Source organism: Erithacus rubecula (assembly GCF_903797595.1).
Source record: "Erithacus rubecula genome assembly, chromosome: 13".
Taxonomy (NCBI): Eukaryota; Metazoa; Chordata; class Aves; order Passeriformes; family Muscicapidae; genus Erithacus; species Erithacus rubecula.
In genome coordinates, this window is record NC_136665.1 from 18,726,020 (window position 1) to 18,743,850 (window position 17,831).

The 17,831-nt window shown below is 43.2% G+C and overlaps 1 protein-coding gene across 4 annotated transcripts in view; it reads left to right on the forward strand.

The window, feature by feature from the left end:
• LOC306807616 (contactin-4) overlaps positions 1-17,831 on the forward strand; it is a 215,726-nt gene that overhangs the window by 135,123 nt on the left and 62,772 nt on the right. For all 4 annotated transcript variants that reach the window (XM_079317348.1, XM_079317347.1, XM_079317349.1 and 1 more), the window contains 3 exons: positions 12,201-12,404; positions 16,818-16,920; positions 17,499-17,683. In XM_079317348.1, coding sequence (XP_079173474.1) covers positions 12,201-12,404; positions 16,818-16,920; positions 17,499-17,683 — 492 coding nt within the window. The remainder of the gene's footprint in view (positions 1-12,200; positions 12,405-16,817; positions 16,921-17,498; positions 17,684-17,831) is intronic.

Consider the following 17,831-nt stretch of genomic DNA (forward strand, 5'->3'; position numbering starts at 1 on the left):
CCCATCCCCAGGGCAAAGCAGAGCTCTAGGAATCACCTTCCCCAGGATAACCCTGCAAGTTTTTAATGCTGTGGTGCCACAGGAAAAAACTCTCCAGCTTCAGAGTGAAAAATAATCCAGCTCTTTGGAAGTGTGAGTGGTAATAAGAGGAGAAAATGCAATTACTTATTTTAGAATCTGATTAGGGCAGCGAACCCAACTTCATCATCCTTGCAAAAAGTCCCTGATGGCTTTAATGACCACTGCTGAAACATAGGATTAATTGTGGGGAAAAATTCACTTTCATATATATATTTTGTTTACATTATTTTCATATGTGCATTGAAAATTAAATCTGAAAAAAAAAATTTTAAAAGCAAGATTTTTCAATCTGATGAGGGTATTCATTGGAATTGTAGAAACCTGAAAACATCATCCTGGCCAAGTGCTGAGATTTGGGAAAAGAAAAATAGTAAATGAGAAGGGAATTATTTCCTGCCAGCCATTGTGTCACTGGTTGTCTTGGGCTTAAAAATTGTGACTTTATTAAAAAGATGCTGATCAGCATCCAGACCATTAACCTTTCAGCTGTAGTTCACTCCAGTACTTTGCCACTAGGAAATACCCATTTTTGAGGAGCTGTCAGCTAAAAGTGAAGTTATGTTGGCCTACATACATTAGTTGTTGAGGCTTTCTTTTTATTTTTTCTTGTTAATGATGCCCAATAAAGAGCATTCCTACTGTTCAAACGTTACAGGAAATTCATCCCGAAAATGAGCCCAAATGATGAACAAACCCTTTCAGCATCAACAAATGGGCTGTGTACAGCTCACACAGAACAATTTGGGCATTGCCATGCACTGTCCCAATTTCTGGTTGGAAATGAGCTGGAAATTCAAGCACATGGATCCCCCCCAGACCCCAAATGGAAATGGAGAGCGTGCTGGGAGCTGCTGTTTGCCAGGTCACTGCCTTGTGCTGGTACATTCTGTTAAGCAGCATAATGATGTGATGGCCTCCTCTGATGAAGTGCATGCTGAGTGCTGGAGATTTGGAAAATAAATGTTCATCTGCAGCTCAGGCAGTGGCTGAGGAGCAGAATAATGCAAATCAAACATTTGCTCTGCTGCATTCTCTGATTCCCACCCCCGAGGCCAGTCCTGCCATACTGGTGACCCCTTTGTCTCTTACAACTTCCATCTCTTTTCCTCTCCTTTCTTGTTTGCCCTTTTCATTTGTTCCTAAAGGTCTGGCAGAAACCTGCCCTCGTTGTTAGGATTTTTCTGAGGTAATTACCCCACGTGTGAAGGGTGTTCCCTCATTATTTCTGCAGCTTCTTTAATCAAAAGCCCAACAAGGGTCTTGTGTTGACCATTCTACCCTGAAACTCCACAGAAGGTTTCACTGGAGAGTAAATATTGCTGTAGGAATGTGGCACAGGGAAACACCTTTCCTTGTTTGCTTTTTTCAGTGGTGTTAATCAAATTTGGCAGGATACATTTCTTGCTGAGATAAACTTAATTGAAACAAACAAACAAAAAGATCCAAAAGCCAGAGCAAACAGTCACTTGTGTTTCTCAGGGCTCTGAATCTAAGTTGTGTTCTAGAGGGGATATGCCTGGGAAGTATTTGGAGGTCACTGTCCTTTTAACTTTATCTCCAAATTTTAAGATAAAATATTCTTTGTGCCGAATAGTTCTTTTCATTTAATTTCGTGGGAGCTGAGTCATTTAGCTGCCACTTTTATTAGATTTATTTGATAGTCAGAGCAGGGTTAGTTAATATTTTAACAACTACAGTTTTCAAATTCCTTTTAGCATCCCTGGCATCTCATTTCATTGAGAGTCCAGAGGCTGAAAAAATACAGTCCTGGAAAGGATTTTCTACTTGACAGGCTGGTAGCAGACCCTTCCTCATGCAGAACATGCAGGTCTGGAAATCCTTCCCTCCCTTCTGTGGGAAGATAAATGAACTTGTCCTGAGGATTTCTCTCCCCCCCCCCCTCCCTGTGGTTCATCTTTAGGAAGATCTATAATCATGTTCTCATGACATTTGCCTTCCAGCCCTCGTGGGAAATGCCTGTGGAGATGGAGCTCTCCAAGTGCTGTGAGAAATGCTGAGTGCACACAGAGGGCTGCTGGAAATGATCTCTCAATCACTTGATTGTTTGAATTCCCTGTTCTCATTGCATTCCCTGGAGTGTCCAGTTCTGAGACTGCTCTGTCCTTCACTCATTCCACCACTCACCACAGCTGGAGCACATTTATTCTCACCCCTAACTAGCTGGGAAGGAAATAAACCAGCTGATGGCTTTTTTAGCTAACAAAGTGCTCAGCTGGGCAGGTGGAAACCTGCTGGTGTTCCTACAGGATGTGCCTTAAGGTTCCTGCTGACCCTGGAACTGAATCTCCCCAGCAATTCCTCTCTCTGAACCTCAGTTCCTCTGACACTTTGTCCCTCTGCTCCTTTCTGACCTTCCTGGGCATCTGGGAGCTGTGGCCCCTTGAGTGAACAAAGGCAGGATTTCAAGGAAAATCACTTTTCTGTGATTCTCAATGCACTTGGAAAATTCCATCTTCCCCAAGAGGAGGAGATTCATTAGAGCTCAGTTGTTCCATAATTCTTTCCTATCTGATGCCATCACTCCTGATGGAAACAGCCATGGATGGAAACACATTCCTGTCTGTGAGCTGAGCTTTGACACAGAATTATTCCCACATCTCTTCACAGATTGGATGCATTCAGGTTTTCTCATTCTCTCCTGCCTTTTTTTTTCCCTGCTGGTATCCAGGAAAACTTTTAGTTCTGTTGCACAGCTAAATCAAGTAGAACTAAGGAAATTTTAGCATTTGACAGAGGAGATGGCAATTGTGATTCCATCTCAATCTCAGCCTTTTATGCTGCACGGGCAGTAGTGAGGTGTGGACACCCAAGGTGTTTGCAGAAAGCACTTCACTGATTCCAGCACTGCTAAAACCACTCCTGGGCACAGAAATCATTACTGCCTGCTCACTTTTTCTCTCCTTTTATTGTTTCTTGGTTTTTTTGGTTGTTTTTTTTTTTTTTTTAAGGGATGCTAGGCACTTCATAGGCTGGGAATGGTGAGGATCTTTTGCTTTTGGGGTGGTTGATGGCCTCTGGTGGGATGAATGGTTTGAGGGGTTTGGCTTGTAAATAATTCATCCCACAAATCGTGTTTCATGTTCCCTCATGCTTGTACAAGGAGGAAAGGGATCAAACCTGGGAAAAATCAGTGCAGGAGGAAAAAGGCAATTATCAGGCATTTTTATACCATGATCAGCAAGTGGAGCATAGCAGGAACCCTGGACTGTTTAATGTCTTTGCTCCACTCAATATTCAGCCTTTATCTTCCTGTTTCTTTCAGCGTGGGATGCCCAGAGCTTTTCAGAAATTTGAATTTTACAGAACCTGTATTCCCAGTTTGCCCTTGCCAGGCAGGTTGTCAAAGGGCTGAGCTACCCCTGTTACTCCTTATTAAGGGATTGATGGCTTCTCCTCTTCCTCTCCTGCCTTAATGCCTTTGGAAGCCTTTGCTGCTTGGTCAGATTTGGTTCCAATTAGTGAGAAGCCAATTAAGAGAAGAGCCTCACACACATGGGTGGGCACCATGGCTGTAAAAGTCCCATTTCTCCAGGAAACCAAGCAAAAAATCTGCTAAGATGGTAGGAAGTTGGTTGAGCTATTTGTCAGAAGGCTGCAGGGTCATTGAGCAGCCTGTCAGGGATCACTCCTGAGGCTGGAGGGAAAATGTGAGCAGATAAACTCTGAAAAGCAAAGAAAAAAGAGGCAGGGATATTTTTTTTCCCCATTGGGACAGTCAGTGATGGATTTGATGTATTTAGCTGTGGTGTTGGCAGCATCAGGAGGGGTTGCAAACACCCCTGGGTTGTGGGGCAGGTGTTGAATCTTGTTTTCCATGGATAATTCTGCTTGGAGGATGTAGGGAAGGACAGAGGGGAGGCTCAGTTCCCAGCAGGAAAATACCCCAGCAAGGTGGTGTTGCCATGCAGAGCTCACAGCTGACTTTCCTGGAATGGGAACAGGTGAAATCCCAGCAGGATTTCCCAGGAATTCCCAGGAGGTGGATGCAGGATGTGCTGGAGATGGAGACCATGAGAGGAGCAAAGGATGCAGCATCAAAAATACCTGAACCTGTCACCAGTTTTTCCTCTCAATAGTGACCCCAAACAGCAGGAAAATTCCCATGTCCAAAGTGTCAACATCCTCAGAGTGTTTTCCAGAGTGGGAACACTTGAACTCAAAAACCTCTGAGTGATTGATCCCAGGCCAAGATCCAGAAAACAACTTCCCAAAGTTCCCAACTCCTGCAGTTCATCTCCTGCTCCTGAAAGCTGGATCTGAGCAGCCTGCCAGCATTTCTGCCAAAAAATTCCCTCAAAATTCAGCCCAAATTTCCCTCCAGGTGTCTCTTTCCATCACAGGGTCACACATTGGGTTTCTGTAATTCATCTGTGCCTGGCTCCACGTGATGGGGATTATTACAGTTCAGCAAAAAATGGGGTTCATTAAACTTAAAACCAGGCATATGAAACTCTCATTTAAATAAAAAGTGATTGAGAATGGTAACTTCCATTTAAAGTGCATCTCCCATCATTTATTTTTTATGCTCTGCCACAGTCACCGTTTAAATTATTAAAAGCAAGAAGTAAAAAGCTTCTCAGGAGATAGAAATGGATTAGATTAAAATTAATCTGACATAATCCTTTCTCCAAAAACTGCTGATTCAGTTTGTGCACAAGTTTATCAACATATTTGAGGATGAGGGATAAGGATAAATTCTCCTCTAATTTGGGAGTGCTTTGGCTTGATATTTCTGACAGCACAGGGAGCACGCAGTGCTCTTGTAATTGAGAGATTTATGAAATTATAAATATTTCTCACAGCACAAATGCCAAGCTCATCATCGATTTTCACTCATTTGAGCACCTGAGGTGGTGAATGTGATCTGCCTCATTTCAGCTGGGGTGGATTTTGGGGTGTAAAAATGAGGGGCAGGTTCAAGAACAGACACTGGCCATGGAGTTTAGACCCAGATTTTGAGCTGGCACCTGTCCCTTGTCACCTGCAGCGACCAAAATTCTTTTTCTGTGCCCCAGGGGGTGCAAGGGAAGAGTCTCAGCCCTCCACTAAAGACCTTGGAAACAGCGAAATAATGAGGGACATGACGTTAATGGATTTTTTATTTATCAGTGACAGCTCGTGACATCTTTAAAAAGAAATCATCTGCGAGCCAGTGGTGTGGTTTATTCCCTGTTTGGTTGCAGTCAGCACTAAATGAAGATTGAGATGGGATTGAGGGGGGGTAGGGCCAGCAGGGTTTGGCTGGGGATGAGTGAAATCTGGCAGAGCCCAGTCAATAGCATTTATCAGGACTTGTAACAGCCTGTGATGTCTCTATGAGCTGAGGGGGAGATCAGAGTCCTGCCCCAGGCTCTGCTGACCCCTTCCCTCCAGACCCAGCCCTGGGAGGCTGCCAGGGATGCAGAGTGTGCAATCCCAGCACTGATGGATCCAGTCTGGGGCTCCTCATCCCTGGGTGCACATTCTGCTGTGCTCAAATCACAGTCCTGGTTGTGGGACCCCCCATTGCCATGGGCTGATGTTTTGTTGTTAAAAATCAATGGGGGTATTGGTTTGGGCATTTTCTGTAACCTCATGTGAAGTGCCTAAAAATGCAACCATGATGTGTTTAAATATAATATATGTGCAACCATGATGATGTTTTCAGCTGGTAGATATCAAAACACTTTATCTAAGCACTGATTATCTATCAAATAAATTAGGAGAATGTTTTTTTTCCTGTGTGCTACAGGCAAGTGCCCTACAGGCCATTCCCCCCTCAGGCTGTTTGGGCAGATATTTCAGCCTTGGAATTAATCATAATTTTAATTCATTGCAGTAAGAAAATTCCTCTGCAACCAACTTTTATTTTTTTTTTTTTAAGAGGTTTGATCTAATCTGTTACAACTACAGATCAAAGGTAGTGAAAGCTGGTATTAAAGGATTAGCTAGGTCACATTGAAATATGTTTTAAAACAAGCCCAGGGACCTTTAGCTTTTTTGAAGCAAGTGCACACACTAAAAAAAAAAAAAAAAAGATTTTTAGGCTAACTCTTTCTGACTTTAAACAGAAAACAAACTGATGGATTAAATCTGTGAGTCATTCCTTCAGGTGATGTGTGGAGCACTTTATGTAACACAAGCCTGGAGAATATCAGCAGTGACTGAATCACAGCACAAAGCCAGAGCAGAATTCCAATTCAGTGCAGGCATCACTCGTGCCCAGCTTCCCGTGTTTTTATCCTCTTTTGATGATTGCTTGTAAGCAATTAGCAGTTCAGCCCAGCCTCCTTTTGATCTTTTCCTCTGCCTGGTGTCTCCTCTTCCATGTTATCTCTGCCTGGCAGGGGAAGATGAATTTTTCTTTACAAAGATGTTGATGCCACTCTCTGGACCATATCAAGCCATTATTCTCTTTTTTATTACCAGAATTTCCTCATTGAAATGAAGTTAAAAAGACAGAGTTTCACCCAGCTGATCACTGCTGGGATGAGCCTGACTCAAAAAACTTCAGTTTGAACCAGAAGGGCTTGAAAGTGGCATCAAATCCAGTCCTGGTTCACATTTCCAGTGAACACCAAACTTCAGGAGTATCAGAGTCATAAACACAGCTTGGGCTGGGGGGTGAATTTTCTTTCCTGAGCTGTAAATATCTGTAAGACAAGTTTTAAAGGATTTTCAGACACAAAACCATCAAGTTTCTCCCCAAACCAGCCAGGCTGTGCTAGGTGGGAGGGTGTCTGTGCCCAGCAGCTGCTGTTGAAATAGTTTTTGTTGAAATTATTTAACTGGAGTGAATGCCCCAGTGCAGGAGCTCATCTCACAAGGTTTTCTCTTCAGCCCAGGTAAAGATTTGTGTTGATTTTTGTCCTTTTGGGCTGATGGCACAGTGCAATCATGGTCAGAGCTCAGATGAGCCAGGCCAGCTGTGCAGCAGATATTTCACTGCTTTCCACAGCTGCAGCAGATGTAGGGTTATTGATCAGGCTGCAGGTAATGAAGATTTTTGCCCTTTTAATTACCCAGACCTGGGCAGTGGAGGGGCTGGGAGGCAAACACAGCCCTGAGAATTGCTGTGAGAATGAATCCAACACAGAAATTGGGTAATTTGTGTATTTTTCTCATTCTTATAAACTTGTGGCAGCACATTTTTCTGCTGCCTGGCTGCTGAGTAACTGTGCCCTCAGATCTGGCATAGCTGAGGGTTCATCCAAATGTGTTTTATTAACCTCAGATTAATCTTGTTCATTATTTATCACTCTCTTTATTAAAACCTGCATTTGAGAGCTGTGGTGTGATGTAGCTCAGGCTCAAAGGGAGAATTAACCAGGGGATACTTTTGTCCAGGCTGATTTCCTTAAATTGTTCTGCAATTATTTAAGACTGGAAGATGAAAAATTGATCCAGTGGTGCTGGCAGGGCAATGCAACAATCTGCAGGGTCAAAAAAAAAAAAAAAAAAAAAAAAAAACCCAAAAAGGGGAGCAGTGCATAATTCATGTAGCTTTAACATTAATATAAAACTGTGAAAGAGAAAAATGATCAAAATTGCAGAGGATTGGTGAGTGTGCAGAGGAGCCTGGGTAGGGCCATGACCATGGAGTTTTGTGCCAGGGATTTGTTTTTCCCAGTTAATTCCCTTTTCCTTTCCCCAGGGCACTCTCAGGGTCTTGTGGCACTTGGAACTTTCTTCCCTGCTCACATTTTGTCATTTATGGGGCTCTGGGTGTTGACAGATCAATCAAATCACAGTGAAATTTGGAATTGTGAAATTTGGAATTTTGGTTTTACACTGGAAATCAATTCCCACCTGTCCAGGTTGAGAGTGACAGAGCAGAAATTACAGCAATCATTAAAGATTGGATTAATCTCTGTAACTTTCAGTAAAGCCTATAAAAAATAATAGTGTACTGTACCCACACTGTTCTTATTAAAAATGATAAATGACCCCCATTCTTTGGCTAATACTGATCCCAAAATTTCATTCTTCTACTCAGCTTTATGGCTGCCATAATCTTGATATTTTAATAGCTTTTCCCATAATAGCCACAGAGACCTTTTTAAGTGGCAGCCCTAACTTTATGGAAGAGACTTTAAAAAAAAAATCAAGAAGAGTTTCTTTTACTTAAAGGCAGAGGTAAAATATATGCATGTCTCAAGACATGCAAAAAATATTTTGGCAAATCACAGGCCTGAGTTAATAATTACTCAGAATTTTTGTGCAGTTTTCACTATAGAGTTGATAATGGGAATGAAGAAAAATAAGATTACATGTCCTGGGTCTGTGCAGGGAGGTGCTCAGTGGGATTGCAGCTCATGGAGCTTCTCCCTTCCTTAAAAAACAGCAAATGCAGGTCAGAAATTGAGTAACTTTGTTTGAGAGAGCTGCTTGAATCTGCTTGAAAGGGGAGATGAAAAGCGTGGGAAAATGGACAAAAATCATATTAATAGGACCCCAAATTAGACAGGAGAAGTTTGTAATAAATCCCTCAAGGAACTAGAGCCTGATGTGTGATTAGGAAACCAGGGAGTGCCTGTTGCTGCTGATTCCTTGTGCTCCCAGCTCCCTGTTGGTGACTTGGGGAGCATCAGCAGGAGCCACCTGGGGCTGTGTCTGCAGTGCCTGTGTGCACAGGAGTTACAAACTGCCTCTGGGATGGGAGCTGCCTGCCACTTCCACAGCAATTAGGGAGGCAGACCTTATCAAAAGCAGCTTGTCAAGCTGGAGAAGCCATAAATATTGCAGCAGGATCTCTCAGGAAATCAAAGGCAGTTGGAGAGAGTCTTTATTTACATGTTGCTGCACAAGCAGCTGCAGTCAGGGATGCTCCAGTCCGTGGGCTTGATATTCCATGAGTCCCATGGTGGTGGAGAGAGAGAGAGAGGGAATTTAAATGCTTTAGAGCAATAATGGGCTGCTCCTAATATCCAGTTCTGTGTCATTTGTGCAGCTGGATCTTCCTGGCATTGATAGGGAGAGCTGCACCATCAGATCTTTGCTGTGCTCCTCAGTTTTATGCAGCCAAATTAACAGAGTTTCAAGTTTGGGGGAGATTTCAATTTTTTTTCCCTCTAGGAATGGGTCTTCTTTAGTTCCCCCTGCACTGGGTTCCTCATTTTTGAGGGATCCCATTTGTTTCTGCCTTTGATCAGATCTCCTCCTCCTGCACAGTCTCCTGCTTACCCAGGGCTTCCAACCCTTAAATATTAGACAGCAATCTGTTCTAAAGATCTTTAAATATATATAAAGCAATAGTGGACTGCTCTTAATGTCCAGTTCTGTGTCATTTGTGCAGCTGGATCTTCCTGGCATTAATAGGAAGGCAGAGCTGCACCTTCAGCTCTTTGCTGTGCTCCTCAGCACTATACAGCCAAATTAACAGTTTCAAGGTGTCTTGGGGGGAGGTTTTGATATTTTTTCGTATTTTCCCTCTAGGAATGAGTCTCCTTTATCTCCTTCCACCTTTTTGGAGGGGTCCCAGCCTCCTCCCCCTGCTCAGCCTCCTGTGCCCTGCTTACCCAGGGCTTCCAGCCTGGCCCCAGCTCCAGTGACAGGATTATCCCAGACTTTGTCACTGAGGCAGAGCCCAGGAAAAGCTCCTACAGTGATGAAAGGGTTGGAAAGTCTTGAAAATGCCAGCACAAGGGCTCTCCATGGCTCTCACCAGCAGAGATGAGAACTCCTTCAGCCAAAGGGATCATTAGCCCACAAGCACAGAACCATGGACTGCAATGGAAATATTTAACCTTGAAATTAGAGGGGGTTTAGTAATTAAAGTGATCCTGGCTCACAGGGAAAAGCCAGTGTGGGGTGTGATTATACCCATGAAACCTCCAGGGGGAGGATGGGAGGATCAGGATTGATCCAGAAATTCCCTGTTTTTCTGTGGTCAGTTCTCCATTCCCACAGTGAGTAGAGAATTGCAGGGCTCAGGGGGGCTCTGCTGCAAACCTTGTGTGTGAAGAGTCACTCCAACTTTATCACCTCTGTGCATCCCAGGGCAGGGATGTTTATTTGCCTGGTGCTGGCTGCTGCTGGAGTAGCAAGATAATTGTTCAGTGAGAGTAAATCTAAAAAAAAAAAAAAAAGAAACAAACTTAACTACTTGCAGAAAATAATGAGCTGGTTGAGAAGTGGTACCTTGTTTGCTCTGAGTATCCTCTTGACATCAGCATGAGGTTCCTTCTAATGAGATGCACATGTGTAAATATGATGATTAGATATTCCCTCATAAACAGAATTACCATCTCTTCCTAAAAGTCTAAGCAGGCATTTTCAAGTCCTGTTGTTACAAATAAATAAATAAAGGCCAAAAGTCTGCATTCAGCCTCTTCTGGCTGGGAGCAGTGGGATGTGAGGGCAGAATATATTTTCCAAAGTACCTAATGGTAGTTGAGGTCAATTACAGCCATGAGTCATTAGAGTATTAAAATAAGAATATGATTTTTAGCATAATTAGTGTTCCCTTAGAAAACTGCAGCAGTCTTGCATCCACTTCAGGCTCTTAGAGTGTGTTTGGGTATTTGGCTCAGGCAGATGTAACAGGGTTAGGCTGCATTAACCTCCCTCACAGCCTCTGCAGCACCTCTCACTTCTTCTTTATGGCTCAAATAACTTCCAAAGGTGCCTTATAAAACACAGAGCCCTGTCTAATTAGTCACAGAGAAGATTACAGCTGCTTAATTCAGTGTTGAGTTTTCTGCTGAGTCAGAAATTCCCGAGGAATAAAACATCCAGTGGGTGATAACACAACTCGGCAGATCCTCCTCACAACTGGCTTTAGGGGGGAAAAAAAATTAATTAGGGAGGATGAAAGCAAAGCCACGGGCAGGCTGGAATGTTCATGACAAAAAGGTGAAATGCATTTTATTCTGGAGGAAGTTGGAGGGTAGCAGGAATATCAGATTTGTGTGCGGGCTGGGAGGTGTCACAGCTGGAAATTTGCATTTGTAATGATTCCTTTTTCTCTGGTCCTAAAAAAATGAGCCAGACACAGATAGGGTGATAAAAGAGGCACCTTCATGTCAGGATCCTTAAGTGCACAAATTCATCAGGTGGAAAAGGCTGAGGAAGCACCCTGCTCATGATTTATGTACAATTTTTATAGATTCTGCAAATGAGCATGTCTGACAAGAACGCCCCAATTAGGAACCTGCCCAGTTAATGAGAATATTGGAATTTGTTTTGTCTTTATGCCTAGGAAAACATAGATGTTAAACTATGATAAAAAGCTACAAGTAGGTGTGTAAAGAATAGAGAGAATATAGAGATGATAAAAAGGTAAAAACCAAAATGGTAGCAGAGAATATAGGAAAGAAAAAAGGTAAAAACCAAAACAGTATCACAAAATATATTAAAAAAAAAAAGGTAAAAACCAAAATGGCAGCAGAGAACACAGAGAAGGTTAAAAGGTAAGAACCAGAAGAGCATCAGAAAATAGAGAGATAATTAAAAGGTAAAAACCAAAACGTTATCACGAAATATGTGAAAAAACCAGGTAGAAACCAAAACAGCAGCAGAGAACATGGAGAAGGTTAGAAGGTAAGAAGCAGAGGGGCATCAGAAAATACAGAGATGATAAAAAGGTAAAAAACCAAAACAGTATCACAAAATATATGAAAAAAATAGGTAAAAACCAAAATGAGAGAACACAGGGAATATGAAGAGCATCAGAAAATACAGAGATGATAAAAAGGTTAAAACCAATACGGCATCACGAAATATGTGAAAAAAACAGGTAAAAACCAAAACGGCAGCAGAGAACACGGAGAAGGTTGAAAGGTAAGAACCAGAAGAGCTTCAGAAAATAGAGAGATGATAAAAAGGTAAAAACCAATACGGCATCACGAAATATGTGAAAAAACCAGGTAAAAACCAAAACAGCAGCAGAGAACACGGAGAAGGTTGAAAGGTAAGAAGCAGAGGGGCAGCAGAAAATACAGAGATGATAAAAAGGTAAAAACCAATACGGCATCACGAAATATGTGAAAAAACCAGGTAAAAACCAAAACGGCAGCAGAGAACACGGAGAAGGTTGAAAGGTAAGAATCAGAGGGGCGGCAGCAGCAGTTCCCTGCCCTCTGCAGCCTCCCTGCTCACAGCCTCTCCCTTGCTTGCAGAGCTGACCTACGCCTGGATCTTCAACGAGTTCCCCATCTTCGTGCAGCAGGACAGCCGGCGCTTCGTGTCGCAGGAGACCGGCAACCTGTACATTGCCAAGGTGGAGAGCTCGGACGCGGGCAACTACACCTGCGTGGTGACCAGCACGGTGACCAAGGGCAGGGTGCTGGGGCCACCCACGCCCCTGGTGCTCAGGAACGACGGTACGACCCTCCCAACCCCTGGGGCTGCTCCTTGGGTTGGGTGCAGGAGGCTGGCGTGAACGCGTGGAAACTCAGTTTAAGTCATTAGATAAAATTACCAATGTTACAGGAAGAATTGCAAGTCATAAAAAATGAGTGGAGTGTAAATTAGGTTGTTAGGAGGTAGGAAAGTGGATATTTATGTTGGTGGTTTGAGCTAAGATGGAGGGTGTTTGGGCATGGATTTTTTTCCTTCTTCATGCCATCCATGTTGAGTGCCAGCCTGGAATTCTTTGGTTGGTCTGAGACAGATTTGGATTTTTATATTGGAGGTTTGAGCTAAGATGGAAGATTTTTGGGAGTGGATTTTTTTCCTTCTTCATGCCATCCATGTTGAGTGCCAGCCTGAAATTCTTTGGTTGGTCTGAGACAGATTTGGATTTTTATATTTGCGGTTTGAGCTAAGATGGAGAGGTTTGGGGTGTGGATTTTCTTTCTTCTTCTTCATGCCATCCATGTTGAGTGCCAGCCTGGCATTCTTTGGTTGGTCTGAGACAGATTTGGATTTTTATATTGGCAGTTTGAGCTAAGATGGAGAGGTTTGGGGTGTGGATTTTCTTTCTTCTTCTTCATGCCATCCATGTTGAGTGCCAGCCTGGAATTCTTTGGTTGGTCTGAGACAGATTTGGACAGTGTAATAAAATTGTCATGTGTTGGAAAGTAATTGTAAATATTAGGTACGTAATTTGTAGTATAAAAGTCCTGCCCTCTGGCAGACAGTCTGCCCTGGATCTCAAACTGTTAGCTAGAGAAAGAAATTCTTAGATAAGAAACAAACAACCTTGAAAATCTCAGAGAACAGCCTCCTGAAACTTCTTCAGTGACCAGCTGGAAAAATCTGAACTTTAAACCACCTTCATGTCCTGGTGTGAGGATCTCAGGCTCAGAAGATCTCACAGGCAGTGACAGATGTCACCCAGAAATTAAAAAGCACACTGAGATGTTTATATTGGACTTCAGGGTTTTTCCCCACTCATGGTTTTGTACCCTCACAGTGATGCTGGAGCTGTGGTTTAAACTCATGGACAGCTGAAATTGCTCTTCCCACTGCTGGAGCGACTCTCAGAGTCAGGCAATAATTACAAAGGGAAAACCCACTGGGAGTTGGCCAAAGACAGGAAACAAAATAGATTTTAGAGTCTGGATATACCAGTTTTTCTCATTTTATGCAGCCCAAAAGTGAACAAAGGCACTTTGTTGTTTCGGGAACTGTTAGCTCAGCCTGTGTTTCCCAGCAGAATTAGTGCTATTTTTAGTGGTCTGTGGAATAATACAGAAAAGGGGAGAAGAAAGCAAAAGAGGATTTCTAAATTTACACAGACAATTGATCTGTATCATCGTCATTTTGGAGCAGATAAGAAAAATACATTTGCATGTTAATTTCCAATTAAAATTAATTAAAATGTCTCTGTTTAAAAGCTAACAGTTGGGACATTTGTTCCAGGAATAGAAATGCAATGTTAGCAACTTCTCCTGCAAGGAGATCCACTGTCACCTCGTGGGATTTGACAAAAATTCCTTGCTTGGAAAATGCAGGCTCTTGCTGCACCTCCTGCCCATCAGGTTGACACAACCCCTGGGATGGAGTGGGAGATGCTGCTGGTGATGTGGAATTGTCACAGCTGGAATGGGAAGGGTGGAGCTGCTGCTTTTCCAGCTCTGCTCCATTATCTGCCCTCCCTTGCAGGGAATTCTGTGTTCCTACAAACACAGCAGCAAATCCATCCCTCTGAGTCCACAGGGAGTCATGGCATGGATGACAAAGGGCATAATATTTTTAAATAGTCCAATAATGTGGTCTTTTGGTTTTTTTGTTTGGTTGGTTTTGGGTTTTTTTGCAAACTCTAGAATAAGAAGAATGGCTTTAAACTGCTGAGGCAGGGAGGGATCAGGAAGGAATTCCCAATCCCATTTCCTCCCTGTGAGGGTGGGGAGGCTCTGGCACAGCTGTGGCTGCCCCATCCCACTCCAAAACCTGCTGGGAGCATCCAGGTGTTGAGAGCTGCTGCTCCTCCAGTGCTTCCCTATTTCTCTGTAAAATTTGGGATTTTTAATAGCAGGATTGAAACAGTAACAGTGGGAAAGGACCAAGATAGAATGAAATTGCCATCAGCAGCAGCTGTATGGGCCAATTAAACTGTAGCATTTCACAGGTGTCAGGAAATGCAGATCAAATCCTCAGACAAATTAACCTCCCCCTGGAATCCTGAATTTCATCCCAAAGAACGTTTTTAAGCCTTGAAATTGGAAGAAAGATGCAGAAGCCTCTGGAATGCCAACACATGGAGCATCTGCTGTGCTGTGACCTGGGAATGTTCTCCAAGCCACAGCCCAGGGTCTGCTTTAGTTCTTTATTTCCTCCTCCATCCCTGCCACCTGCACAGATGTTAAATCACTCAGGAACAGCAGGGAAAATGAGGATTTTCTGCATGGAAATGCTCTTGGATTCAGGATGGAAATGTCTCAGCTGCTCTGATGTTGCTCCAGTAAAGAGGAGACAGCAGGACTCACTTCATGCCTTGTACATATTTATGGGGATAGGCAGAGTGTCCTTTCAGCAGGAGCCTTGTGATTTCTCCAGGTGCAAATCCTGATTTTTCCAGGTACAACCCCTGATTTCTCCAGGTGCAAATCCTGACTTCTCCAGGTACAAATCCCAATTTTCCAGTGGTTGGAGTGAGGGCTGAGGGGGGTGGTGGCTGGAGCTGCTGTCCCAGGGAACCATTCCCACCCCCTGGGATTTCAGCTCTCCACACCCAGCCCAAGGCAAAGAAATGGGAATAAATGATAAAAGGAGTGAAGAGAAAGGGGAAAATATCTCAACAAGTTAATATCAGCTGATGGGGAGACCACAGGGCACTTCTTGGCTTGATTAAAGCTCACCCAGGAAATATTTAACACAGATATTGGAGAAATTTCAGCAAGATTACAGAGATTTGGCAGGTCCTGTTTGGGAAAACAGGATTTTTAGCTTTTGGAGGGTTCAGTGTTGATATGCAGGAGGCCAATGAGTGATGTGCCACTTAATTCTTCTTTGGTTTGTAAATATTGGAATGTCACCACAGAATCACAGATTGCCTGTTTCATGTGCTGGGCAGGACATGAATATGGGGAGAGTATCCATATTTTTAATAAATGCATTTGATTTTTTACAACTGAGGCTGTGCAGCCACGACTATAATTTATTATAAATTTATAGTGTTATATATGTAATTATATATTCAATATTCCATATTATATATTACATAATATATATACTATATAATACATATTATATAATAGATAAAAGACAATATATTTATACGATATTTCATATTATAAACAATTTTAATATATAAGATATTATCTATTAATCTCTTATCTATATAATATTCTATGGTATATTTTAAATAATTATAAATATATTATTAATATAATTATGAATAATTTATTATAAATTAATGTGTTGGAAGAGAGATGCCATAACCTGCTGTTGCATCAGAACAGAGAACATTCAGGTCAGCAAGCAGAGGTAGATGTGGTGCAAGCCTCACACTGAGCATTTCCAGCTTTATTACTGGAAAATTCAAGGAAAAACCAAGATTTTCTTGCATCCAGTGTGAAAAGCAAGAGCAGGCAGCAATCACAGGCCAGCATGAGCAGCTCTGATGTGCCCCAGTGTCCCTGCAGGCTCAATTCTGTATTTTTGGGATTCCTCAGCTCCTTTCCTCCCTGGCCCCCATCCAGGACTGTTGAGGTTTGAGCTGCAATCATCAATTAGCTGATAATCACTGTTGGTGGGATTATATGTGCTGGGTTTAAGACAGTGCAGTGGCTGGAAATGGAGCCATTTGTCAGGGCTATAATGGCCTTTTTATGTGCACAAATTTTTAAACACAATTTCATAAAGAGGCTGCCACGCTCCGTGATTTACTGGGGCAGTAAAAAAATAGAGAAATTACCCGAGGAGTAGATGATCTCTGTACACTGAAAACCTGGAAGTGAGTGGAAATATCTCTGTTAACACCAGGGGTTTTAAAAGTTTTTTTCCTGATGGCTGTTTGCCTAGAAGATGCTGAACCTCCCTGATTATTGCTCCCCTTATTTTCACAAGTTACCTGCAAAAACCCTAAATATTCAAAAGCAGGAAGCAACAGAGCCATGAAGAGATTTTAATCTTTGGCAGATGGTGTGGAGAGTTGGTTCAGCTCCTCCTCTGGCAGTAAATGGGAGAAGAGCCCACACTCCACGGCTGTTAGGAACAGGCCATGTTTAAAATGAATGGATTAATTGGGCAAGTAATGATGTATAGAACAGCTCTGTGCTAGCACGGGAACACTTGTGAATTTACTGCTGAAATTCAACCAAGCCTTAGCATCTCCTTTATGTTCCCAGGGGTGATGGGAGAGTATGAGCCCAAAATAGAAGTGCAGTTCCCAGAAACTGTTCCATCTGCGAAAGGAACCACGGTGAAACTGGAGTGCTTTGCCTTGGGCAAGTAAGTTTGGATCCATTATTATTGTTAATTATTGTTCCTGCAGCTTCTCACATTCGTGGTGCTGGATTTGTGCAGTTTGCAGCAGTTCCTAATGACCAACTTCCCTCAGCAGGAGTGACTTGTGGCCAGTTTTTGTGGCAGCCACAGGGCTTGGGAGTTGGAGTAAACACTGGCAACACTTCCAAAATTTGGGACTGGTAGGAAAAACCATCACAAAATGGATGGGTTGGGTTGGAAGGGACCTTAAATCCCATCCCTGTCACAGCAGGGAAACCTTCCACCATCCCAGGCTGCTCCAACCCCAATGGCCTTGGGCATTTTTAGAGCAGCCACAGCTGCTCTGGGCAAGCCCTCCCCACCCTAAAATACACATGTTTTTACAGCAGAACCCCAAAGGGTCAAAACAGCATTTTAATAATAAAACACCTCCAGCTTATACACCACAATAAATGTATTAATATCCCCATAACACATAACCCACCCACATCAGAGACCCTCTGGGTGCTGTGCCAGGGCTCTCACACTGAGCAGGCTCTCCATCCTCTGCCAGTCTCTTTTTTTTGCCCTGTTTCCCTCAGCCCAGTGCCCACCATCAGCTGGAGGAGGGCGGATGGGAAGCAGCTGCCCAGGAAGGCGCGGCGGCACCGCTCCAGCGCGCTGCTGGAGATCCCCAACTTCCAGCAGGAGGATGCTGGGCTCTACGAGTGCCTGGCTGAAAATGTGAGGGGCAGGAACGTGGCACGAGGACAGCTGACATTTTATGGTGAGCATGACCTGTGCGATCTGCGGCCGGTGAGGATGGAATTTTGTGGAGGTTTCTGATGCGACTTTCTTTTCACGTCTCGAGAAGGGTGGAATTGGAAATAAAACCTGGCTGGGTGGTGCATATTAATTGAGAATCAGAGCAGCTG